The sequence below is a fragment of the Corvus moneduloides genome, chromosome 2 (assembly GCF_009650955.1).
Source record: "Corvus moneduloides isolate bCorMon1 chromosome 2, bCorMon1.pri, whole genome shotgun sequence".
Classification (NCBI taxonomy): domain Eukaryota; kingdom Metazoa; phylum Chordata; class Aves; order Passeriformes; family Corvidae; genus Corvus; species Corvus moneduloides.
This window is the reverse complement of record NC_045477.1, coordinates 45,710,759-45,738,069: the sequence shown is the minus strand read 5'-3', so window position 1 is coordinate 45,738,069 and position 27,311 is coordinate 45,710,759. Positions and strand designations below refer to the sequence as shown.

Sequence of the window (27,311 nt, the reverse complement as noted above, 5' to 3'; positions counted from 1 at the left end):
AGATAAGTTTTGAGAAATTGAACAGTGCAACTCCTGCATCAGCAAGAAATAAAACTGAGATCATCAGGATTATTAGTCTGCTATTTACTGAGATTATGGCATTTACTTTTAAGGTACTTTTTTTAAAATTTAGTGGTACTTTTTAAACTACTGTGTCCCCTCAAACAGTAGGTTCGGGAAAATCTTTAATGAAAGGGCTAACATTCATTTCATCGTGAAAAATACTGCCTATTATGTGATTAATGTAAGATCTCAGACAACTGAGAACTACTGAAATGTTAGCAAATGAACTGAATGTGGCATTTTGCTAATGAGTTTGTGAAATACTGATTTTAAAACAGTATGAACCCATGTTGACTCTGTTTAACTCTTCTGTGTCTAATTTAGTACAAGTCTGTTGTTCATATATGCAAATTACCTTGCAGAAAATTGTGGTGATAATGAATTTAACAAGTATGACCCTAACTGGTTGCTTCTAATTTTGTTGAAATAACCAAAGACTGCCAATGGTGTGGCCTCTCGGGAAGAAGAAGAAATAAGTGAGCTGCAGGAAGATGATAGAGACCAGTTCTGTGACCAGTTGGCCAGTGTGGGCATGCTGGGGAGGATTGCTGCAGAGCACTGCATACCTCTTCTCACAAGGTAAGTACAAAGAAAGTAGTCACGAATGCAAATCAATAAAGCTGTCCCGTAGGAAAAGCCTGAATTTGCCAAAACAGTTTAAAAACATTGAAGCTACTTTCTTGTTATTTGTCCACAGTTTGTTAGAAGACCGAGTGACAAGGCTCCATGGACAGTTGCAAAGACATCAGCAGCAGTTACTTGCCTCACCAGCATCAGGTTCAATTGACAATAAAGTGCTTGATGACCTGTATGAGGATATTCATTGGCTTATTTTAGTTACAGGTTAGTGAACAGCTTTAAATAGTACTTATTCCAGTAGTCTTACTGCAGCTGGAACACCTCAGGAAAAAAAAAATCCCTGTATATCAACTACTCTTGATTGACTATACATTTTATCCCTTACGATGATTTCATCTTACATACAGGACTTGCAAAGTCCTTGTCTTTCTATCATCTGCTTTGTGTAACAGGAATACTATCTCTAATGATTACCTCATGTAAAGGTTTCATCAATGTCCGTTGGAAACTCCTGCAACTAATTTTGTTACAGTTTTTTTGAGTTGTGTTATCAGTCAACCTATTCAAGAAATTAGTCCGTTCATGGTATCAGTGGTGTTGTGTTGGGTGCACATGGCTTTGTAAGGGAACCAACATGAGATCAGGGTAATGGTGGTACTCAGTGGTGACAGATAATCAAGTAAGTTCTAGAATTTCTCAGTGCTGATGATCTATGACCTGCCATTTTGTTATGTTTCAGGGAACTTGAATTTAGAACCTTTTTGGGCTTGATTTTTAGATGGAAATATTTTATTTTAAGTTGGCAAACATAATAACAATTAAAGATGGTCTGTACTTTGCTAGGAGAAATGTATAATACATGAAATATTTTGTGGTACTTTTTTGAAGATCTGATGTTTTAGTTGCTCTCAGATGTTGACATGAATGTGATTATAATATTTTTGTAACACTGTGAGATGGAGTTTGTAGCTCACAGATGGTTATGAGCTCAGATATTGAAGACTACAACTAAAGCTGGAATCAATATTATCTAGAGCCCAGAGTATTTTATGAAAACACATGCTTCACCTGATCTGCAGTTGCTAGGCGAGGAAAACTGTGTTACAGCACATAGACTTGAGGCCTGAAAGACTCTGACAGATTTGGAATGTTAGCGAAACAGAAGTCCCAAATGATATGGACTCTGTGGGGAAGCTGTAAAATCAAGGCTTTTTTACCACATAGCAGAAGAAGAAAAAAATGACAATGAAATGTTTTGTCCCTCTCCCAAGTAGATGAATTGACTGTAGCACTTTTACATGATGCAAATCTTGTCTCTTTTTATCTGTTTTTAAATTGGTGGTTTCTTTTTCCAGTCTTGGTTTCTTGTCACTTCAGGTTTCTTTCCTACTGAATGGCTTTAAGGATTCTAAAGTTAATTTGTATGCATTTAAGCAGTGTTAGTCAGGGTCTGTATAAACATTTGATTCTGGTGTGATGTCTGCAGTTAAGCCTATGGATTCTCTAATCAGAAAGCCATAAGTTAACCTAGGGTAGAAAGTTGTGATCACTCTTTCTTTTTTAATGTAAGGCTACCTCTTGGCTAATGATACTCAGGGAGAGACTCCGCTAATACCTCCAGAAGTCATGGAATATTCCATTAAACATTCAGCCGAGGTTGACATCAATACCACACTTCAGATACTGGGATCTCCAGGAGAAAAGGCCTCCTCCATCCCAGGGTACAACAGAACTGATTCTGTAATTAGGTAAGGATGCATCTTGTACTATTAAGTGTGTTAAATGCTTTTTCAGAGATAAAAAAACAAACCTAGAATGTGAGTAGACTTCTGTGAATGTGAAAAGTAAGCAATATGTAAACACTGAACATTTGAAAAAGGAAGGATTGACCTAATAGTCTTAACAGAGGTAATGAGCCAAAGGAAATAAACAGAAATGGTTTTTTATATTTCTACTGAAAACCTATCTTTGATCTATTACAGAAAATCCTTAAAACTACTTAAGTAAAAAAAAGTTGGCAGTTCAAAATCTTTAGATAATACATACAGCTTTAGCAAATGCTTTCCAGAACATCAGTGAACTTCTCTACTTTGAACATGAGTTACTGCCCAAGCTTGGCAGTAGCAGCAAAATTGATCCTCAGGGCATGAGGAATTGTTGTCAGTTATGTACACACATCACTGTCAGCCTATAAAAGAAGCAGGAGAGATTTCCCTTCTCTTTTTGCAAGAAGGCTGATGCTCACAATGGACTCCTCAGTTTGAATCCTCACACTTCAGAAGATTGCATTCCACTCTTAGTTGACACAGAAGAGGCTTCACACAAGATAAATTGTTGTGTTCTTTAAATGTTTTTTTCTGGGAAGAAGGTAGAAAAAGCAGATCTTCATTAGCAATGAGGGGTGTCTAGTGTTCAGAAGCTTGAATATTGCTCACTTATACTATTGTCCACTTCAAGAAATAGCCACCAAACGGCATTTCTTGATGCAGTGTCTCAGTGGTGGTAGGAAAAAAAACCAGATCTAAATAAGGAGAGATTTGAGGCCCTTTGGCAATAACTCTGAAATAGTTCAGAGTTCTTCAAGAAATAGGCCACTGTCAACTCCTAAATTTCTTGTGTACAATCACATTCTTACAAAATTTGACATACTAGTATTTAATACCAAAGCTAGTATTTAAAGTCGTTTTATGGACTGATTGTATTAATGCAGTCACCTGGTGATTTACTACTTCAGACTATTTCCCTGCAGTAATGAACAAGAGCAAAGCAACTGGTCATTTCTGTATTTGCTTTTTGGTATGTGTCACACTGCAAGCGCTGCACAATTAGAACCCGTTTGGTCACTAAACTTTATGGTGCAAGGAAGGGAAAAGCGGTTTTTCGAAACAGCTTTTCAGGCACTCCCAAGTAGTCCTTTTGTCACAATGTTTGTGAAGATTCTTTGTTGCAGTAATTTTGATGTCAAAATTACTTTTAAATCTGTCTTTTAAAGCATAATTCTTACTTTTTGGATGATATTTGCCGGTCTATTCTCTCTCTCTCTCCCCCTTGCCTCACATTTCAAAAACAGTAAATTCAGGTGTTTTTACTTGATTAAAGTTGAAGTGCTTTGTATTATCCTGATCCTTCTGTCATATTTTGTGAAAAATGAAAGTGGTTTTGGTAGTTGCATTGCTTCTCCAAAAACCACTCTCAGCATCCTCCTTGTATTTTAAATCTGCAGGTTGTTATCTGCTATTTTAAGAGTGTCAGAAGTAGAATCTAGAGCAATAAGGGCAAATCTCACGCACCTCCTGAGCCCCCAGATGGGCAAAGATATTGTATGGTTTCTCAAGCGCTGGGCAAAGACTTACCTCCTAGTAGATGAAAAGTTGTATGATCAGGTAAGGATATAACTTTTATGAATTTATTTGTGAGTATTAGCAATAATATTGTCCTGTGAATGTAGATGTCAGTGTAGCTATTTAAAAGTGCAATGCTAAAGTATTTTTAATGTTAAATGGGTTGTGATTCGTTTTGGAATTTGTTTGAAAATTGATGTTTTCTTCCATTTACTAATTAGAAATACAAGTTGTTAGGGGACTCTTCTTGCACATTTTGCTGTAAATGTGATTTTTTTTTTTTTTTGGATAGCCATTGCCATATCAGAATAACACAGTGCTCCTAGGCTGTGTAGTGAGTGAAACTCACTGACTGCAGTGATGTTATAAATTGTGACTGTCCATCAGATTTTACATTTCATCTCTAATACTGTGATTGCTCTTGATTGTGATTCTGAGTTAGATATTTAACACCACCACAAGGTAGTATACATTAGCTAATGTCATGCTACTTTCTCTCCTCATTCTCATTGTATATATCATTATTTCAACGGTGCGTTCTTTGTAAAGGGCAACTTCTCACTGTGCTTGGACAGCACTAATCGTGATTAGAATTTGATCCTGATTTTGCTTATCGAACTAACTGTAATCCAGCTAGCTCACAGAGGCCACCCATCCTCCCATCCTGAGGAGGTCCTGTTGGCTCTAATTTTTGGGAAGTCTCCTCCTCCTCCCCTTTATTTCCACTATTGAAGCAACTAAGCATACTAACGCTTCAGGAGGCCTCTCCTTAACAGCAGTAGGTATCACATAGACTTGTAAATACTTGAAGTCATATTATTCGGCTCATACATACAGCACAGCTAAGAATTTGTAAAGGTACCAGTTGGGCAAGAATTGGAGATCATGTTAGAAGGAGATCCACGTGAAAAACAGTGTAAAGAAACAAAACAGAGTGTCTAGGAAATGCACACATTTTGTTTGTGTTGGCATGTGAAAGTGATTGAAACCTCTATTTAAACCTTATTTTTAGGTTTAAACCTTATTTATTTACCTTTAAACCTCAGTCATGTATATATCGTGAGTCCTTAAAGGTACAATCGTTAGTGGTGTCCTGACAGGAAGCCCCTGCACAGTTACTACAAAGTCTTTGGATTTCACTCTTGAGAAACTTCCTTTAAAGATAGGAGAACAGGCAATTTCAAGGAAGCATATTTTAATGTGCCAGGACCAGAGTGTGACATCTTTCCTAAAAGATATGTAGATTGAAGAAACCACCTGCAGAAAGCACATTTAGAAAAATTGAGGTGAAAATTAATTTTTACAAGTTTCTATTTAGATCAAGAACTAGGTTTATTTCTAATAATTTTTACCACTGAATTTTGAGGATTTATGTCTTAAATTCATGGAAACACTTTTGGGAGGTGATTTTGGGATCTTTCTTTTAATTATTAAAGCTTTTGAACTTTCATTGGCCTTAAAAGCTAGGCATACTCAAACCTGATTTTGTAATGAGGTTGAAACTTTTCTTTGTTTTAGATGTTGTCCTTAAAATCGCAAGATAAATTTGGCAAAGATTTTTCTGTTACAGATATTCTTTGCCTTTGTCTATGTAACATTTGTGTAATTTAAGTAGGAAAGAAGTGACAGCCTGAAAAGAATTTGCTGACAATGATTGCCATACACTTTGGGGTTCTGGCTTCTGTAAAACTCACTCATTTTAATGCTTTTCTTATAGATAAGTCTGCCATTTAGTACAGCATTTGGTGCTGATACAGAGGGTTCCCAGTGGATTGTGGGTTACCTTTTAGAAAAAGTGATCAGTAACCTGGCAGTGTGGAGTTCAGAGCAGGACCTTGCAAATGATACTGTACAACTGCTAGTAACATTAGTGGAAAGGAGAGAGCGGTAAGTTGCTATACCTCTGGAAGTCAAAAAGTTTCTTTTGCTTCCTTTAAAGTTTTTTGGCCACAGTAATCCAGATATAGGGCACTTCATATTCATGTCTCTGTAAGTCAAATTACATTAGTAACATACTGTAACTGAAAAAAACACCACAAACTTGTCTGATAAGCTGAGGAGTGAGACCTGTATTTGACAAAACATCACCTAATTTTTATTACTGTTTAGAAGTGCACTCTCCTTCTCTTACTTTTGTGCCTCACTCTTAAACAGTGAGAAAGGAAAACTTTCCTGGTCTCCACTCTTATTGCAAGGATTTTTGTGTTGCTGTTAATTTTGTTGATTAGGAGTTCAGGTACTGGCTAAGCCAGTATGAAATATGTTTTGTAAACCTAAATTTCTTTTTTTTAAATACAGGATTTTGTGGATTCAGACAAATTTCAAAGTTTTCTTTGGTATTGCAAACTGTGAAGCAGGAAGTTCTTCAATGCTTTATTTCTGTCAACTGACCTGCAATTACACATGCAATCATGCATTCACAGTCTACTGAAAGACTGCTCTGAAGTATGAGGATTTAAAATGTTTGAGGATTTTTCTTTTAAAAAAAAATTAAACCCCACAGGAGCTAGTTTTAGAATAAATTGCTTATTTTATTATGATGTAATGAGACTAAGCTTTTAATCCATGCAGTATGTCCATTAACTCTGTGTGTATGTGTGTAAAACTAAAGCAGTTCCCTGCTTTTCTCCTGTATGAATTGATCTATTTTCAGAGTATCTGAGATAGAAATCTGAAAGCTGAGGCATTAGTAAGATGAAAATCAAAAGGCAATTTGGCCTCAGAATAAAGGAATTTTTTTAAAAATAGCAACAAAAAACTTCTGGCAACTGCTAGAAACATGATGTGCTCTGTTCATACAATTTTGTGAAGTCTTTAATGAAATCTTTTTCCCTCTTTTTTAGGGCAAACTTAGTTATTCAGTGTGAAAACTGGTGGAATTTAGCTAAACAGTTTGCAAGGCGAAGCCCTCCTCTTCACTATTTGTCTAGTTCTGTGCAGAGAACGCTAATGAAAGCTTTAGTTCTAGGAGGTTTTGCTCATATGGATACAGAAACAAAGCAACAATACTGGACAGAGGTAAGCTATTTTGATACTTCTATTACCTCCATATAAGCAAGCAGTACAACAAGTTAGTTTAGGGAATTTTATGGTGACACAGAATCAATTTGTATAATATATTTTGATATTTAATACTGATGATTTTTTAAATTATTATCTCTTTGATCAATACTTGTATCTATTGTATCTAAATTGTATCTAGAATATCTCAACCTAAAGAGAAACCACTAATAATTAATTGGAGGATTTGTGAAGCAGACAGTAGAGCAATATGTTTGAAAGAGACTATAATAGGACATTAGAAATTTCCCTCGTACCAGGACATTTCTTCCTTTCATTTTAATTTTATGGTGTTATGAATTATTCTGTTATCACTTAATCATAATGACAGTAATTGAAAAGCTAATGTGGAACATAGTGAAGAATCTTGACCAGCTCTTTATGCCCTGGCTCCATTAAAGATCAAATATTTAATACCAGAAAGGTTGATGCTAGAAAGTAGCTGAAATGGTATCAGGAAGCACCACATAACTTTGTAAAGCATTGACCTTCTGAGAAAAACTTGCTTTTATTGGCAGAGCTACGAAACTAGTGATTTAAGGTAAGACTGTAATGTACTAGAAGTAATTGGGAAAAAACATTTAACTATTTTTATGGAAGTTTCTAAGTTGTTTCCAAATACAAATGATGAGAAGTGATTTCACTATTGAGAATCATAATGTGGCAAAGATAACTGTGGGCATTAATCTTAGTGGTTTCATTAATGAGCAGTAACAATTTTTTTCCCCTAATGCTGCATTTGAAGGGAATGGAATGCTTTGAACCAGAGAAAGTCATTGTTATTTGTTTCAACACTACAAAATTACCTAAAATATTTATGGAGGTGCTCATTTTGACACCTGCCTGCAGACCATGATGGACAATGAGAAGCACTAATTGCTACCACTTCTGCTTACATTAATGTGACAGATAACATAACGGAGTCATTGGGAAGTGGAAGTGATTGATTCTTGTACTGCCATGCCAAAAGCAATGAGTTTGCTAAATTATTTAAATCTCACATCTCATATAATAGTATGCTTATCTTAATGTGACTTTTCTGAAAAATGTCAAGGTTCTTCAGCCACTTCAGCAGCGATTCTTGAATGTGATAAACCAAGAAAACTTTCAGCAGATCTGTCAAGAGGAGGAAGTGAAACAGGAAATCACAGCTACTTTAGAAGCACTCTGTGGCATTGCTGAGGCTACCCAGATTGATAATGTAGCAATTCTCTTCAATTTCCTAATGGACTTCCTTAATAATTGCATTGGATTAATGGAAGTATACAAAAACACACCAGAGACTGTCAATCTCATAATAGAAGTCTTTGTTGAAGTTGCACATAAACAAATTTGCTATCTTGGAGAGGTAAATACATCCACAAGGGGAAGGAGGGGGCAGAGTATGTGTGTGTGCACATGCATGTGTGTAAGTGTGTATACAGTGCTATTCTTTAAAAAAAAAAAAAAGTAGTGATTTTTATAGAGAGAAAGAAAGACTATATGGACACATCTGTTAAGGAATTCCTTTGTTTTAAAACATACACTTGCAAAGATTAAAAGCAAGACATTTAGACTAGGGTTTTTTTACCAATAAATTTATCCGCAATTCATCACTAGTCTGACTCTATGGGTGGCAGAAGAGGACAGACAATGTTGAGTATTTTTTTATAACAATATTAAACTTCTCAAAAGTCTAGTCTAGGAGAATTGCAGCACTGTTTTATGTGGCAAATGCATACCATAGAGACACTGCCTTGGTCCTCGACAAGGCATTAATAGATCCCAAGAAGTTAACAGTTAAAATTTTGAGTTTGTGCAGTGCACTTAGATCTTTGCACTGTTGGCTAATTATGTTTTTGCGTCTGGAAGAGTTCCTGCCTATTCCAAACTGGGTATGTACAAACAGCATATTGTGGCTCCAAACTTCTATAACTAAAGTGTGTCCCCAGGGGATTTTGTTGGTAATCTAGTTTGTGAGATTAGTGCGATGTGTCAGTCTGTTCCAAGCCACTCTTGTTGGGATTTTTGTTAAGACTGAGGAATCAAGAAAAGTAATGTTTTGCTCTTTCAATCAGTAGCACATCCATATATGGCTGTAAGTGTTCTTATAGTCTCAGGTGGCTGTTTCCTTGATGATTTTGTTTACAGTTGGTACAAAAGTGGTCATATACTGAAATTAAAATCTTGATGTATTGTCTACCAAGTAATGCCATCTTAGAACAAAGTGTGTCACTTTTAGCATATGGAAGTTTTCTTATTATGTAACATTGTTTTATAGGCCAAAGCCATGAACTTGTATGAGGCCTGCCTAACTCTGCTCCAGGTGTATTCCAAGAATAATCTAGGTCGACAACGGATAGATGTTACAGCAGAAGAAGACCAGTACCAGGATCTCCTTCTTATTATGGAGCTTCTCACTAATCTTCTATCAAAAGAATTCATAGATTTCAGTGATACAGGTATTAAGGAATTGGTGATTGATGAACCACAAGTTGTTTTCTAAACTGTAAGAACCATTTTGGGGCTTGTGTTCAGTCCATATAAAGGAAAAGCTGAAGTTTAGGCTTGACTAGATCCGGATATGAAAATTGCTATTTAAAGTAGCAATGGAAGGACTTTTCACAGTATTCTAACATCTGAAATTATTACTGCTGTTATAAAATAAAATGGGGTTGTATAAAACGGCTTGAAATCTGAATGTTGCGAGTCTGAACATGTTGTACCAGCAGTTTTATAACAAAAAGCAGGTAGAGAAGTTGGAGTAGTAAAGTAGTGCTAGAAAGCAGATGGATCGTCTTCTTAGTACGGGATTGAACTTTTGTGAAATGTTGAGCTCATTAAAATTCCACCATGTGAGGGTTTTCTGTATTCCTCTTTCACAGAACATGCTTTATGATTTCTGGGTGTAGTTAAGGGTTCCTTCTTGTATCCCAGCCTGTTACTTTCTTACATGTATTTGCCACGTAAAATTGCAGTTGTATGTTCTGGCAGTTAGCTGTGGTGCATTGCTTTTGAATAAGCCAAACATTTGCATGGTTCATATCTCACAATGTTCTATACACTTTGCACAGATAACAACCCAGGCAGATTCAGTTTGATACCAAGCATATTTTGATATTAATTGCTTTTCTGAGGTACATCTTGAAAGAGAGAGCCTTGTACTCCAAAATGCAGTACATCATTTTATTTTTTCATCATGCATGCACAACACAAGTACAGAACCAGATTTAGACTTTGTCCTTTGAATGGACAACCCAGTGTTATGTAAAGTATTTGCTTTGAGATCTGGATGTTAGTTGTGTGGAAAACACTAAAATACTTACCATGAAATGAAGTAATGTGAATAAAACCTAGATGCAATGCCCAGAGATCAAATGTATTGCAAGTTTTCTACGTACTGCTGCTGACTCAATGCAGGAATTATAAAAGTAAGGTCACTGCCAGTTAATGGGAAACATAGGCCTTAACCTGTAACTGGAGAAAACTTGGCAGCATCCAAACTGCAGAATTTTCTATATTAACTCTCCCATTTTTTTTCTCTTTCTCTTTATAAAAGATATTAAAGCATATGTAAATATATAATATATATAAAAAGTATAAAAATGCAGTAGTATTTTAATCACTATGTGTTTATGTGTGCAGGCATGAAGCAGCTATCACTAGAAACAAATGCAATGTTCTGTAATGGAAGGGAGCCCTCAGTATCTGAAGTGTTCTGGTTTAGCATGCCATCTGGTACAAGTGATTATGAAATGCTTAGTCCTAATGAATGTAAATATAGAGTGAAGTGACCGCCTCCACTCACTACATTTCTATTTTAATACAGTGCCTCATGGTTTTTTTGATGAGAGGGGACTAGTCCTATTTTTAAAAATGTCTGTATTATAAAGAAATGGGACTGTTACTTCAATATGTTTGATCTTCCTTTTATACAAAATATTTTTTGTCTTTCCTGCAGATGAAGTATTTAGAGGACATGAGCCTGGGCAAGTTACAAATAGATCTGTATCAGCAGCAGATGTGGTCTTATATGGGGTTAATTTAGTTCTGCCTCTAATGTCACAAGATCTGCTGAAGGTAAGTATATTTTTACACAGAGCTGCTAGAATGTGAAAGCTTTATAGTAATGAATTCCCAGAATTTGTTCCTATATGCATTCGACCTCTATAACTTGAATTTTCTAGACTTCCTAAATGTAAACAACTGTTCCATAGTTCTAGATACTCTTTGAAAATAAATACTGTAAGCTGAGAAAATGTATATCTGAAGATCCTAAACAAAACTGTTCTTCTAAAAGCAAGTGTGTTGCAGATCAACAGCCAAACCTGAAATGTGGCTTATGGAGTCCTTTTTCTCATTGTGTCAGAAATGTGACAAGAAGTATAAACTGTGATATTAGTTAAAAGTAACTATTTATTTTCACAATACAGATGGCTTTCAATTGTAGGCATCAGCAGCTTGTCAGTAGAATAGTAAAATATGAAACAATGGGGCAGCAGCATTTCATTGGGTTGCACTGTGTTCATGTTTTCCTTTGAACCCGGGGAACACTTCTGAAGGGTGTCTGAGCTGTCCCCTCTTCACATGGCTTCTCATCTGGTAGCACTTGCTGAGTGCAAGGGCTGTGTCCATTTTAGATCAAACTGAAAATGTACCATGGGAGCCCCTCAATTGTGCTCCAAAGGATTGCAAGGCTTTTACCCCACAGGACTAGATTTATCCACATCTGAAGTAAAACTCCTTTAATTTGTGTAGAGCAGATACCAGACTGCCACCATCAACGGTTTATCTTTAGTAATCATCTTTTATTGTACCACAGTGTTTGTATTTATATAAAGTTGTAGCCATTCTAATTTTTCTTTAGTGCAAAGCATCAGTCCTGTCTCTTTCTACCGTTGAAAATTATGCCAGAAAAGTTATGTGATTGAATCTAAAAATATCATGTTTTTCTTTTGACAGTTTCCATCCCTGTGTAATCAATATTACAAATTAATCACTTTCATATGTGAGATATTCCCTGAGAAAATTCCACAACTTCCAGAGGACCTCTTTAAGAGCCTAATGTACTCACTGGAGTTAGGGATGTCATCGTATCCTTTATAGAGCTTGGGAATGTTTAAAAAAAAAAAACTAAGTTGCTTTTATAAGGACCTGTTAAAAATAACAATTTTTTATCTTTGTTTTTTTTTCTTTCCTCTTTCTATGAATATCTGCATCTATAATTATATATCAGTAATTGACTCTTGCTCTGCTCTCTGGGGATTGAGAGTTTCGCTGTAGTGTCCATTGAGATTCCAACATTTGCTGAATTGCCTCTAACTTGTGGTGCTTGGGCGCAGCCTTTAAGTAGCTTAGCATGTAAGTTTTTTCTGGCAGCCATTCCTGCCTCCTCCATTACTTCATTTCAGAGTGCGTAACTTCATAAGCCTTCAGCTGGTATCCCAAAGCCATTCCTGAATTAGTCTCTCAGCTGGTAATACAAAACATTGCTGCTGTTCTACTGGGCTGGCTCCAGAGCATTTCCTGTCAGGGTGCCAATGGGCTCTCCCTCTCATAATGGGAGTACCATTTTTACTAATCTGTGGCACGTGTCAGAAACAGATGAGCTTGACCATAAGGGACTCTTTCTGAAAATGTTATGTCAGAGAGGGTTATGTTACCTTAAGGCATGTAGCTAATAAAAGAAGGTAATGAAGTTGGAACCTTTTTTCCCCCCTTTTTTCTAGTGTTTTTTTAATTAGCAACTTTGTAGTGAAAAGAAACCTTGAAACATACAAGAATTTCAGATATTTTCTAGTGTCACAGCTGGGTGGTTTGACCACAATTTAATTAAACTCTGACTTCAATTCTTTAACACCAATTATCAGAATGAGCTCAGAGGTTTGCCAGCTCTGTCTGGAGGCTGTAACACCATTAGCAGAACAGTGTGCAAAAGCACAAGAAACAGATTCAACCCTTTTTCTAGCAACGAGGCACTTTCTTAAGGTAAGGCATCTGCGTTTTGTGTTACTTTGTTTTTTTGCATAAAGGTAGCATCCAGAGGCCAAACAGTGATCATATCCAGATTAATCGGGATCACACATATAGTAGGAAACAGCCTGTCACCTAAAAAAAAAAAAAAAAAAAGTGGCAGCTTAAGAAGAAAAAGGGCATGAAGAACTGAAGATATCGGACTAGAGTACAAAAGAGGATGGAGATGTAGAGGGAACCACTCCATTATTGCCAATAAACAAAAGCCCTGAGTCTCTCAGAACGCAATTTATATATCCATGCTCTGCACTTGAGCTTTGAACTGATTGACACTTCTAGCAGTTACTGTGGAAGCTGTGAACAGAAAGCTTCCAGGATTCTGTGAACTGGAGGCTGGGTAGAGTGCTAAAAGGAAAGGCATGAAAAAGATCATAGCTGGGAACTAGAAAGGAAATGCTGTCATTTATTCAATGTATCTAATGAACTACGTGTTTTCTTAATTCAATATCGCATTCGGTACTTTCCTTTTAGGACTATCCACTTTAATAAATTTTGAAGTGACCTGGTAGCAACCAGGTTCCTACTAACTGGCAACAAAGTAATTGCAGAATTTGTGTACTTATCTTCTGATTTTGTGTAGACTTCAGTTTTACCTAAGACAACTTTTCTTACCAAACTGACATGGGGACTTCTGAGGATTGCTCATTAAAAGCTTCCATCAGACAAGCTGAGAGAATGAGAAACTTAAAGAATTTTGTCTTTATGTGTCTTCTAAGTTAACATAGTTTTGTTCCTTAATCCTAAATTTTCACTTAATATTATAATATTACTCTTTACTAATCTGTTCCCGGGTTGACTTTCTGTGAGCTATAGGAGTCTCCAAAACTTGAGGAAAAGTTCCATATTTTATTCTGAAAGAGCAAAGGCTTTTTTCATTATTTCTCTGACATATCTGCAGCTTTTGGAGAAAAATATAAGTGATGTCATGTTTCTCTGAAGAACAGTTGATAAAAATCAACAAGAGGTTCCAGTGCTCTGAGATGTGAATTTATGCTGTTAAGCCAAGACTCAACTTCTAAAAGAACTTGGCCTCTACATTACTGGTACCTAAATTCAAAAATAAAAAAAGGGGGCAACAAAGCAAACAGCAACCTTGGATGTTTGTAATACATGTTCATTGTTATTATCAGAAGTGAAGATGAGCTTCAGCAACAAATGCTGGTGAAGTAGAAAGTTAAGTTTACACTTACACAACTACTTCTGTTTTGCAATTTCAGATGGTTTTTGATATGCTGGTACTTCAGAAGCACAATACAGAAATGACAACGGCAGCAGGTGAAGCATTCTACACATTAGTGTGTTTGCATCAGGTATGGCATTCAGACCCACCCTGAAAAGAAGTCATTTGTTAAAGGGGAGTGGTTATTTCTTGTGTCCCTGGTAATCATTTGGGATCATGGAATCATTTGGGTTGGAAGGAGGGACCCTCAGGAGGTCTGCCTGTTTCAGCTGCAGGTCTTTGCATTTGTCCTTTTTGAGTTTCGTGACTTTCCTGTCAGCTCATTGCACCAGCCTGAGTAAGTGTCTCTAAATGTCAGTCCTGGCCTTGAATGCACTGGCTGCACTCCCCAGTTTGGTTTCATCCCCAGACTTGAGAAGAGCGTATTTTCCCTCCCCCTCCAGGTCATTGACTAAAATATTTAACAGGACAAGGTCCAGATGAGAGCTCTCAGTGCCACTTGGAACCAGCTTCCAGGTGGAATATGAGCCATTAACCTCAATCCTTTATAGGCTGATGGTACAGGTGTGTTTTTACACATGTGTTTTTACCCATTTAGACAATAAAATCCCAGCTTGGTTGCAAGGGTGCAGTACACAACTGCGAAAGACTCACCTTAGGCATCCACTGCACTCGTCTTAGCCATAGATGTAGTCATTTTGTCAAAGAAGGCAGGTTGGTAAAGCATGATTTCCCCTGGGTAAATCCACACTGTCTGTTCTCAGAATCACAGAATATGCTGAATTAGAAGGGACCCATGAGTATCATCAAGTCCAACTCCTGGCCCTGCACAGGACCATCCCCAAGAATCACACCATGTGCCTGAGAACATTGTCTGAACACTTCTTGAACTCTGTCAGGCTGGTGCTGTTACCACTTCCCTGGGGAGCCTGTTCCAGTGCCCAACCACCCTCTGGGTGAAGAACCTTTTCCTAATACCCAATGTAAACTTTCCCTGACAACTTCAGGCCATTCCCTTGGGTCCTGTGACTTTCACCTGCCCAGAAATAATTTCCAAGAGTACTTGCTTCATGATTTTCTTAGTCATTCAAAGATGATAGAGAGCAGCCAGTAATGAATGACATGAACCAGCTTTCTGAACCCTTGGATAGATTCTGTCAGATCTCATGAGCTTGCATGCATCAAGATTTCTCAAGAGATACATGGGTTGATCCTCTTTACTATGCATAATTCCTCTCTTTCTTGAACCCTGTCTCTAGTCACAAAGGTCTGGAAAAACCTGTCAGTAAAGACCAAGGCAAAAGAAAGCATTGATTATTTCAGTCTTACCTCTCGTCTATGATCATTAAATCTTCTATTCCATTCAGCAGTAGAACCCATATTTTCCCTGCTCCTTCTTTTAAAGTACTGGTAAAAGCTGCTTTTTTTGTCTTTGATGTCCTTTGCTAAATTCAACTTCAGCTGAAGTTCATTTTTCTGTCATTGTTTTTGTCCAGACAATGTTTCTTCTTTCCTCCTTTCTAGCTGTTCCTGCTTCTATTTCCTGCATGTGCTGCCCTTGGGCTGGAGTTTAGTCATTAAGTCCCTGCTTAGCTGAATCTGTGTCCTTATTGTTTTCTTCAGTATCTGGACGGACCATTCTTGTGTTTGGACGAGGTTGTCCTTAAAGGCCTGTCAGCTTTCTTGAGCTCTTTTTGTCTTCAGAGCTCACTCCCACAGGATCCCACCCACCTGTCTTGAATAAGGTGACATCTACTCTCATGATGTCCAGGTTCTTACTTGCCTGTCCTCTTTCCTTGCTTTCCTGAGAATCCTTAACTCCACTATTTAATGATAGCTGAAAGGTTGGCATTAATTACCGCATCCCTGACCAGCCCTTACTAGCTGTGAATAGCAGATGCAAAGTCACACCCCTGGGTAGCCCATCTGGTATTTGAGCAAATGTCAGGGAGATAATCTCTTGTAAGTCTGATCTGGAAACTTCCTCAGGTTGCTTAGAGATGACTCAGTCCACTAAAAGCCCTGTTCTGGGGATTTGTAACAAGATCCCACCCCAAAAGATGATGTCATTTTTACTGCTTCTCCTCTGATCATGATCCATAAGCACTAAACTAGATTGCTGCCCAGTCTGTAGAAAACCATCTTTAATTTGAGCTGACTTTTCAAGAAATGTCAATCTTCTGTCATCTTCTTCCTTAAAGAGCTCTAACAAGCTTCCGTCTGTCCCTTGAAACACTCCAGTCATGCCACCTGTCCCACCACATATCAATGCCTGCAGTAAGGTTGCAGCTCTGAACCTGCCCATGGAGCTCTTAGCTCCTTCTGTTTCCAAAGCTGAACACACTTTTATACAGGCATTTCAGGTTGGCCTCCTTTCAGCCTGTTTCACCCTTCCTGGTGAGCACTTTTAAACCCATCACACTTCTTTGTGTTCTTAATACTTTTGGTCTCTCTCTTTACTTATCTACAAGTTGTAACCACCATCCCTCAACATGCCCTTTAAAGCGCTTCTTGCTGGCTTGGCAAGCCTTGGGCAAAGACGATGCTAAGCCACTTTGTCCCATGGATCCTCTCTCTTGTTAGCAGCCCTTATCCCTCAAAGAGGGACTCGTGAACATGTAAGAGAAAAGGACCCTGTGATATTTGGTGGCAAATTCTTCTTGTGTCTACCCTTACCCAGCCCCTCATGGGTAGAGTGGAGGGAACTGCCATTCTAACTCCTGTGTCCTTCATTTGTACTCCCAGAGCTCGGTCCCTTTGGACTTGCTTCAGGTGTGTGTTCCTTGGCAGTGTCCTTCCAGTCATCTTTGACATGTTTCTTTGTCTTTTGTTTCTGTCCAAGTAAGCATGAGAGTAAGTAGGAAGCTCTTAGAAAGGAATCTAAGCTCTGTCGCAGGGAAGGGACCCTAGAAAATGGAGAACTTGTGGGAGGAGATGATTGGTGTGGAACATGGGGCAGGCATTAAGAATAAGCCTATGCTAAGAAAGAGCCAGAAGGCCCCTTTGCCTTAAAATGGTTATCTTACTCTGCACTGCAAAGCACTGTGCCTTGCTTTGAAGACTTCTTTAGTCTTACTAAAATACCCAGCCTGGATGAAGGATTTTATCTGGTTTAGAGGTAGGTGAAAGGCTGTGAGGACAGGTGAGGAGGTACTGATGGTTTTCTGTCACAGCCTTTATTCTGGCTCTTGTCATGATGAGAGAAGTTGTATATATTGTATCTTTTTTTTTTTTTTTATGTTTAACAGGCTGAATATTCAGAGTTAGTTGAAACATTGCTATCAACTCAACAAGATCCAGTAATTTACCAGCGGTTAGCAGATGCCTTCAACAAGCTTACTGCAAGCAGCACTCCTCCTACACTGGACCGTAAGCAGAAGATGGCCTTCTTAAAGAGTTTAGAAGAATTTATGGCAAATGTTGGTGGACTTCTCTGTGTAAAATAAACAACAGAACTCTATGCCTAATTTAGACCCTTTCTGCAAAATGCACTGAGAAATGCTGAATGCTGACTAAATCTTGTACCTGTCTCTGGGTTCTTTGCAGCCATCTCAGATTCTAGAGAGCCTGGAAGTTTGAACGCAACACCATGGAATAGGAGAGGTCAACTTTGAATCAGCTTTTGCTATTATGTATTAGCTGCAATCTGTCATACTTGGGTGTGGAAGAAAATGAACAGAAAATCTGAATTGAATTTTTTTCCATTTATGTGCAGATATGGGCACAATAAAATAAATGCAGTGCCTTTCCCCCTGCACTGGTTTAAAATATGAGTGGTCGTATAAACACACAGATTTCTTTTCTACCCAAAATCATGTTAGAGTGTGATGCAGATACATATAAAGCTCTAAACAGTTTAGCTGATTTTAAGCTTTATTTTTCCTCTCTTAAAGTTTGAGTTTGTGTTCCAATGGGGAAGAAAAACCAAATGGTATTTTAACTTGTGTTTAGTTCTGTTCTTCTACGTCAATCTGACATTGCAGGTTGAATGCAATGCAGGTTTTTACATTATGTTCTGCTGCCTAAAGTTCAGAGAGAAAAAAAGGTGTATATTTTTGTTCCCCTAAAATGAACTTTAGGAACTGTAGCCATTTCATTGCCTTAATTTAAAAGAAAAAAAAAAAGCTCATATACTTTAGGTAAGAAATTTAAGGCAAGATTTAAGGCAAGATATTACTCTTCAGAGTTGGTTTAGGATGTTGGCACTGAGCTGCTGTGTACCTTTTGCAGCCCTTCATGTTGACGTGTTGTTTTGGAATGAGTGTCTAATGCAAGGTTCATGTGTAGTTTTACTTTCAGTATCTGTTTTGATTCTCACCTGGGTTGCACGCAACTGCAATGTATTTCTACACTGAACTGTTTGCTTAAGCAATAACAACCCAAAAGGTGTGAATTACTGGCAAACTTTACAAAGTTGGGGCATTAGCTAAAACAATTATGCTAGCACAGGGGCATCAAACCCTTTTACTCAAGCATGTCTGACTCCAGTGGGGAAGGGTAATTGGGAAGTCTAGTGCTGTAGGAGATTTTTGTTTTTGCTGAATCTAGCCCCACTTCTGCAGAGGTCTCCCAGCTGCTCTGCTCTTGCTTGGTTTTTTTATATCAGCACTTAAGCTTTTATCATAGCAGAATATAGTGCCCTGAGTATAAAGAACCAACAAGGGAGAGCAGCACATGACTATGAAAGCAAGGCCTGCTTTGTCTCCTGTCATGAGCCAGAGGAAACTGAAGCAAACACAAATGCTGCATGTCTAGTAAAATTATTTCTGTGGAAATACACAGAGGCAGAAGTGGGCCCTTCCATTTAAGATCTCTGCTAGATTATGCTGTTGAAAATTTCCCATGTGTTTTTAAAATTTATATAAAAAGTCTGGTATACACCTTCATATGGCTATGTAGAGCTTCGTGTTTGCAATTCTGTGCCATTTTTCAGCTATTCATCTCAAAATTACTCACAATAGCCAGAATCTCACAACAGATGCAAATCTCTAATACTGTGCTATGTGATCTAAGGCTCTTCTTTTTTTTTTTTTTTTTTTTTTTAAGTTAAATCTGTAAGTGTCTCAAGCATGGATCCACAAGGCCAAAAATGCCATCTCTTTATTATACTTTTCTCTTTTAATTGATGTGAAAACTGGGCAAGGGCAGATTTACACATTACAAAGTGACCACAAAACTTCTTAGATAATAGCGTACCTTCCCAGATAGTATTTTATTTCTAAGATTTTGCGTAGTATTTTAGAACAGGGGTATTGCTCTCAATTTTTTCTTGAAGCTCTAGTGCTTTTCTTTAAAGGATTTCTTGACTGTGCACTTGCACAAAATACAATGATCCTGGCAGATCATTCTGTTTCAAACTGTAGTGATGGCTGAATTTTTATTTTTAAATTGGGGTTTGCTGTTTTTGGAACTGCTTCTGGAGTTTTTCTGAGTTTGTACATTGGATGGGACAGAAGTTCTGAAACCTCATTTTTTTCAGATGAAGGGCACTGAAGCCTGGGAACATCGGCAGCAGTAGGAGCTGCTGGTGTGTTATGAAGTGCTTGATGTCAGATATCCAGACTGAAGTCTTCAAAGAGATCATAGCGAATATTCCATGGTTTGGGTCTGACTAACTGATACACTCAGTCATCCTTTTTAACTAGCTCTGTCACTATTGTTTAATTAATCTTAAAGCTGGCTCACTATTTAAAAATATTTATTAACTTTAAAGTTTTGAAATCCCCTTCCATATTGTGATGAATGGGAGCACAAATTGAGTTTGTATTCTGGGCAAAGTAATGTGCATGCCCATTATTTTTCTTGTCAGGCCCACTGTGTTGTAACAATAAGAGGCACACAGCATCTTTTGAGTATCAAGACATCAGCTAAAGTATGAACACTTACTTTCAAAGACTAGTTTTAAAGGTGGTTTAAAAATTTCCTTTGACCTTCATTTAAAAATAATATTATGTGTTAAAGGAAAACTGTCCTAGTAAGGGTTTGGAGTTTTTTGTAATTTTCCTGCTTGATGTTACACTTTCCTGTTTTTTAATTTTTCTTTCATTCTCATATATTCAACAGGGATCTTTCCATGCCTTTTTATGTTTCTTTTAGAGCAATGCTAAGATGTCTGTGCTTAGTGACATCCATGAAATGGTTGCAAAGGCTTCTGGGAATAAGTCCTGTTCATTCATACTCCTGCTGGCTTGGTGACTGCTTCTACCTGAGCTATTTGGCTTCTGTATCCCTACCAAAAAAAAAAAAAAAAAAAAAAAAAAGAAAGAAAAGAATCTTCTGTGAACTTCTACACATCCAGTTGCTGTAAATCTGGATGTGAAAGCACACTGAGGTCCACAGGAAAGACTCATAGACTGTTTGTAGTGAACACTGAGAGCTGACTCCACATAAGTGTTCTGAAAGTTTTATAGCATCATTGTATTGACTTTCCATTCACTGTGCAAAGTGAATAATGGTTCTAAAATGCACCTGTTTTTTTGAAGGAAGAAAAAAGACAATTCAAACCGAATTATAAATGCTGCGTGATATAATTGTAACAAATATATTTGTCTAGACTCTTCTTGCTAAAACAGATTATTAGACCAGTGTTTTCAGTCTGAGACTAGAAATTAAGTAGCTTCTTTCCCATTTTGCCAGCTCCTTCCCCATTATAATAGTTAGTTCTAATGCTGGCATAATAATTTTCTGTTGTTCAACCTATAGTTTTCAACACTGACAAGCATGACCATTGAGTTCAATCATAAAATTCAAGACCTTGTTGAAAGCACAGATACATAGGGACAGGGAGAAGTGGACTGGATGCATGAAACTTCCACTTTCATGTGCATTTATGCCTTAATTCGCTTCACTGAATTACCGCCAGAATCTGCTACTTTTTGCCCAGAGGTTTGTGTTTCACTGTTTAGTGATAAAAGGGCTCACCTTTTTTCTCAGGAATGAGAAACTTGTTTTCTCAGCATGTCCAAATCCTACTAGTTAAAAGAGAGGGGTTTGAATTGGAGTCATCGCTTTCATAGTGAGTAGAACTCACTAAAGCCCCAGTGTTTGTCTGGGCAAATCCCTTTATGTCTAAGCCATGTAGTTCTAGAAAATAAGCTTGCTCAGAGCAGTCAGTTGTCCATTTAAAATCTAGTTCTTTAAAAGGGAAAGTGAATTCTAATTTGTTATCTGTAAAACTATTAAAAAATACAAATTTGCAGCATTTTTCTTGTAAAACACTTCAAGTAATTTCAGGTTTGGTTAAGTAATTACATAAGAAGGGGTGTTTTTTTTATGGAAGTAGCTTGATGAATATAAGCGCAGGAGTAGGAGCCAGGCTCCTCTAATTTTGTAATGTTTTTCCACTGGATCCTCGGTGGCCATTGGCAAGTCACTAGAACTGTATTGTTGTTAAAGTAGCATTAACACCTACCTACCTCACAGGGATGTTGTGAGGATTAGCTTATGCCTGTAAAATGCATTGAGGATCTGAGATGCTATGTAAATATTATATACTTTAATTTTAGTTTTGTGAGGTGTAAGATTTACTGTAATGAAAACAGAAGATTTTCGTAATTGTAAAGCCCAGTAGAGGCAGCAGTGGTGCAGTATTCCCAGGACTGATCTACTGCAGTACAGTCATGCTTGCTGTAAATTGTAATTATTTTAATTACAGCCAATTGGAATGGCGGCTTCTTCTTAAATAAGGTGAGATTCCCCACCAGTGTGCCTCAGTTCTGATCTACAGAGGGAGAGGACAGTTGTTGGTTATTCAGGCTTCGGTGCCTCTGCTTGTGACAAGTGCTGCTTGTGGTGGTAGGGTTTTTGTTTGGTTTACTTTTGTTTTTTTTACATTTTTCTGCAAAGAACAAACACCACTCATTTCTCCCATGTCTGTTCCAGTCACTCAGTATAACCAAAGTCTAATGATTACAATTAAAATTTTAAAAGCCAGCCCTGCTCCCCCACCCCCCATAAATTTGCATTTGAGTAGATTGTGCTCTGTTTTCAGTAAATTAGATTAATGTTTTCTAGCATTGATCATGAAGCAAATCATGAAGTATGTTTTGCTCTAGAGCCTCAAGCTCTCAGCTATCTTATAAAACCCTTTTTTCAGTGTGAGATTTCTTGGGGCCTTAGAAACTGAGAAGTAAGATACCCCTTTTAATTCTTTAAAGAGAAGGCTTTCCCTTCTCTTTAATGAATTAAAAATGATTCTGCTTTTTCATTTCTTCCCATTCCCTATTCTGCTTTTCCTGTCCTTTTAAGCCACTCTTAAGCTGATTTGGAAGGCCCTTCCAACCTCAAGAGAAAGATACTATCCATGTAATTTTCCAGTCTGTTACAGCTTGATACTTGAAATTGATGAAAACCTCTCTAATAGCATTCCCCACACATTTGAATCTCCCATTGAACCATTCTGGAGTTTTTAATTGAAAAAAAAAGACCTATATTATTTGTTCTCTTTGTGCAAAATAAGGAACCTCCATGCAGTGAACATGCAGTTTTAAGGCAATAAATGCTAGTACTGCTGTTGGTCAGGTGTGTAAATATTTTAAATGTGTCATTCAGTACTGTGTTGAGTTTATATATTAAAAACACAGGGAGTGAAGTGCTAGTTGATTTCAAGTATTGTTTTACCTGTACAGTTGAAGATATGAAGTTGCATAGAAGTATTTCACAGTTTATTGCAATAAGACTTGGGAAATGGTTGTGTAATCAAGCCTTATCACGACTGAATTTTCAATTTTGGAACGATCACTTTGTGTATTTTTAAGATCCATAAGCAGGAAGAGGATAAAATTGTTTTCCACTAAAGATTTTTATTATTTTGTTTTGGCCATGTGTGATTTGTGTGTATTCTTGTTTAATATTTTTCTAAAATCTCACCTGTGTTGAATCCCTGAAAAAGCATTTGTTATACTTCCTTACAGTGGAAACATAAATAGGAACATTATGAAAGCTTAGGCTACACCTTTCGCTCTTTGGCTACAGTGAATGCACAGTAATTAGATTAAAAGTTGGTGGAGTAACTTTAGTTTACATCAGCACTTAAGGAATGAGTTTGTCCATCAACAGAAAAAAGTGTGATTAGGGGTGCCACAGGAGTATCTCACACTGGACTGCAATTACCAGAAGCGGCTGTGAATATACAATCAAATTAATCTTTTCCCCCATCTTCCAAAAGAAGTTTTAACAGTGACTTTTCAGGTCACTATTATCAGTGGTATTTGTCTACTCAAAAGGAATACTGATTTCTGGGTCTTTAATTTGTGTGAGAGTGTGTGTGTGTATTTAATCTAAACAGTTTTTATGATGATATCTGGCACAGAGTTCTCCAAACTCATAATCTGTTCCCATGTTAGGAACATCTAACAGTATGTTACTTCATGGATATCAGAGAAGTTCAGTTACAGGCAGCAGTTCCTAATGTGCTATAATACAATTACATTTGGATAAACTACAGCTATTTTCTTTTGTTCCTCTCTTACTTCCATGCACTCACATCATTTAGAAAAGAAAAAAAAGCTTCACAAATCCTGAAAGTAAAACTACGCAACAACTATGGTGGTGACAGCTTGCTATATATCTTGGCTGTATGTATCACTAGAATTTTACTGGTTTCAAAAGCAAGATTATGCAGTTATATATTTCTATTGGCATGGTCTAGTTCAGTGAATATTTTGGGGAAGGACAGAAACATTTAAAGTCATTTTGAGGAAATTCCTGAAAGCAATTGGTAAGACTAACAGCAGCGTATCCAAGAGCCTTTCATGTAGAAAGTGGAACTATTCTGCTTTACCTTAAATACAAGTTCTGGAATAAACTTGAATGATTTGGGTACAAAGCCTTTATTCACAGTTGTTTGTCTAAGTATACACAAACCCCATCAATTTTGCCTTTATGAAACTTATATTGGCTTCAGTTGTGCATGGTGGAGTTGGTGGTGGACTTTTTCCTTCAGTGATTTGCCATGTCTTACAAACAGAAAAGTAGGAAAGCACAACCCTCCAAGTGCAATTTGTCTGGTCGGCCAACCAAGGAGCAGGTTGTACATGACCTGGAAGAGGGAAGGAGGAGGAGGAGGAGAAGAAAGTGATAACTTTGCAATCTTATCTGGAGAAAGAAAAATAGATCAATCTACAAGATACAAGTGTTATCCCGTAACTTTTAACCCATGTCATCTTGAAAGGGATTAGTAAAAGTCTGCCATTTTATCAACACGTTGGTTGGGGAAAAGAGAGTACTGTTTTGGAATTCTCTGAAATGAAATGTGATACTATCAGTGTGAGTTTTGTTGATTAAATAATAAATTCCTCTTTATTTTGGAAAACATTCCAGACAAATCTCTATATCCAAAGAGAACAAAGAAGCTACCCACTGTGACTGATACATAATTCACTACTAGTTTTTCTCCCGTCTATATTTGAATCTTGTGGAACAGCTGTTTTCACTTTAACATCTGTTAGATGGTATTGGATTTGATTTTCCTGACATGCCATGTTGCCTTTGCAAGTTAGAGTAAAGCAAAGCTATGGGTGTGATGTACTTCCCTTTTTCTTCCCCTCTGTGTCTGGCCTACTGTTACTGGTTGTAAAGACATGTATGTTTGATTTGCTTTAACTTATTGTTTTGGATGCTGCAGTTTAGGTTTGTGGCATATTCAAACTGCTTCCGGTCTTTGTGTTTGGTGTTCCCTGAATGAGTTATCAATAGACTCCAACACAAGTATTGATTTGAAAGCCTCATTGGTAACTTGGTTTAATAAGCTGTCAGGACATTTGCTTTAGTTCCGGAACGGCACCAATACTGCTAATGGTCATTTGTTTTTGAAATGATTGTTGTAACTCACAAAAAAAACCCCCAAAGCCAAAAGCCCACCACCACACTGTGGAATCTTTAGGATGATCACCGATGTCCTCACGTAAGATCAACACTGCTTTGGGGAAAGCTTATATTCTTCTGCCACTTTAAGGAAAGACTGTTCTTCTGAAGTACTTTTTGCCTGCTTTTAGGCTGTTATGCACTTTCATGATTTCTTAACAAACTACTGTTAAAATGTACTGTAACATGGATTTTGATAAGCGCACATGTATTTAAACAATTCACTCAGCCTCAGGAAAGCTGGAAAAATTGGATACCTGTTTTGTATCTTGGTTAAAATGTTTGTTACCTGCATCCCTTAAGATGGCCAGATAATGTCTAGATCCTGCGAGTGTAACTATTTAAAATACCAGTATAGTCTGTAAAAGGAGGACAGTGTAATTTTGCTTTAGGGACAGAGAAAAGGGTGTCCTTCTCTTATTTTTCTTAGAGGTATATATAGTCTGAATTGGAGTTTCAAAAGCAGAAAGCAGTAATAAACCCCATTTACTGTTCAGGAAAAGAAATGTTTTCTTTCGTAACACTATCTGATTTCTATTTTCTTCCTTCTCCTTAAAGAGCGTGTGTGAAAAAAGTGCAGAGGTATGTCTAGGAAAAACTGTAAAATCTGCTGCTGTATATGTTTGCTACTTGACTGCGTTTTCTGTTCCACTTTAATTTTACTGGTTTTGCTAAATATATTTTATATATTTTCCTTCCTGCTTCTTGTGATGGCAGAGTGATTACATCTTTTGGGGGGAAAAGCAAAAACAACCACGACAAGGCTTTGGGGCCAGAAAATGCCATGAAGGTTGGATGTTGCCCTGTATCTTGGGACATTTTTTGAGAGAACTGTGTAAGTTGGAAGCCATGGTAAAATCTATAGGGATGTGAAAATGTACAGAAGTATAGATACTGGTGATTCTGTTGAAGGGTTGGGGGTTTTCTTTCAAATACTTGTAAACTCTGTTTTAAATGTCAATACCACTAGGTGGTATTAAGTGACTAGTGGTCACTTATGTAGAGCATTTTTCTATCTGAAAGCTGTAGCCCTCTTTGTGAACCCTGAGTCACTTCCAAGGGATGCACAAAGCCTGGCAAAAGAGAAAGAAGTCGCAGGGATCATGTATCACTGTCATGTTTCTAAGATTTATATCTCCATAGAGAAAGAGTTGGGACTACGTGACCTGCTTGAAGATGAAAGCTTACTACTGTACTTGAATTCATGGAGTGACTGCAAGCTTTTAAGAGGCTGACTGCCAGTCTGTCTTCATGTTGTGCCACAAGGTCTTGGGAAGCTGTAGTGCACCTGCCCTGCTCCAACACACGTTTGATTCTCCATCTCTAGGGGGAACAGCTTGGGAGTGAAAGTGCTTTGATTACAAAGATGAGGTGTTGGAAGTTGTTCTCCAACTAGAATATTTCCACTTTGCTATTTTCCATCATCAGAAGTAGGATTATGTTGACATTAACTAGAAATAATCCTTGTATGGTTGTAAAGCATTGCATGCTTGGCTGCCTTCCAAAACAATGTGCAGTTGGTTTGCCAGCCCTAAACATGTTGAGGGGTTTTTCTGGGAAAAAGCTAATAGAAGTTTTTTAGACTTAATGGCAACAGGAAAGATTCTACAATTAGAATTTAATAATCTATTTTAATATTAATTAAAGCTGGTTATCCTTTTCATATGGCTATGGCTTGTGCTATGGTGAGAACAAAACTACAGAATTTCATCAGTAGAGAAAAAATACAATAGAGTAAAAATAAAAACTCAAACACCAAAACAGAAAAAGCCTTGTGAGTAAGAAGTTGCTATTGCTTTCCAGGGTAGAACTGTATTTTTGAATACTGCTTTTGATCTAGCAAATGCATTAGTGAAGAGGCAGTGGTCTGTGTCATCAGGTTTGTCTCAAGGACACCAGTATCACTGCTGTGTGACATGGCTCTGTCAGTGACAGGACAGGGGAGATAGTTTAACTAGAAATACCTGTCTGCAAAAAATATGAGGGAACAACAAAACCCAGTTGTTAATAAGAAATTTCTTTCAGGGTCCACTTTACAGGTGTTCCTGTGTTTGTGGTTCATTTGTCCTCACATCCCAAAGAAACTGCAGCAAGAGATAACCTGGGTTATTTCCTTCCTACAGGGTCACTTGAGCTCCTTTGGAGCTTTCCTTCTAGAATTGTCTTGTAACAGGATTCAAGCAAGGTTTTGAGCTGTCTGTTTGCTGCCAAGT

The 27,311-nt window shown here is 37.4% G+C and overlaps 1 protein-coding gene across 1 annotated transcript in view; it reads left to right on the top strand.

The window, feature by feature from the left end:
- Nucleotides 1–25,801, top strand: part of XPO4 (exportin 4) — an 81,973-nt gene extending 56,172 nt beyond the window's left edge. The window contains exons 11-23 of the mRNA XM_032099390.1: nucleotides 500–642; nucleotides 761–906; nucleotides 2,213–2,390; nucleotides 3,866–4,025; nucleotides 5,701–5,870; nucleotides 6,827–7,001; nucleotides 8,098–8,391; nucleotides 9,304–9,484; nucleotides 10,984–11,102; nucleotides 11,985–12,115; nucleotides 12,893–13,010; nucleotides 14,273–14,365; nucleotides 17,484–25,801. Coding sequence (XP_031955281.1) covers nucleotides 500–642; nucleotides 761–906; nucleotides 2,213–2,390; nucleotides 3,866–4,025; nucleotides 5,701–5,870; nucleotides 6,827–7,001; nucleotides 8,098–8,391; nucleotides 9,304–9,484; nucleotides 10,984–11,102; nucleotides 11,985–12,115; nucleotides 12,893–13,010; nucleotides 14,273–14,365; nucleotides 17,484–17,681 — 2,106 coding nt within the window. The 3' untranslated portion in view covers nucleotides 17,682–25,801. The remainder of the gene's footprint in view (nucleotides 1–499; nucleotides 643–760; nucleotides 907–2,212; nucleotides 2,391–3,865; nucleotides 4,026–5,700; nucleotides 5,871–6,826; nucleotides 7,002–8,097; nucleotides 8,392–9,303; nucleotides 9,485–10,983; nucleotides 11,103–11,984; nucleotides 12,116–12,892; nucleotides 13,011–14,272; nucleotides 14,366–17,483) is intronic.
- The last annotated feature ends 1,510 nt before the right edge of the window (nucleotides 25,802–27,311 follow it).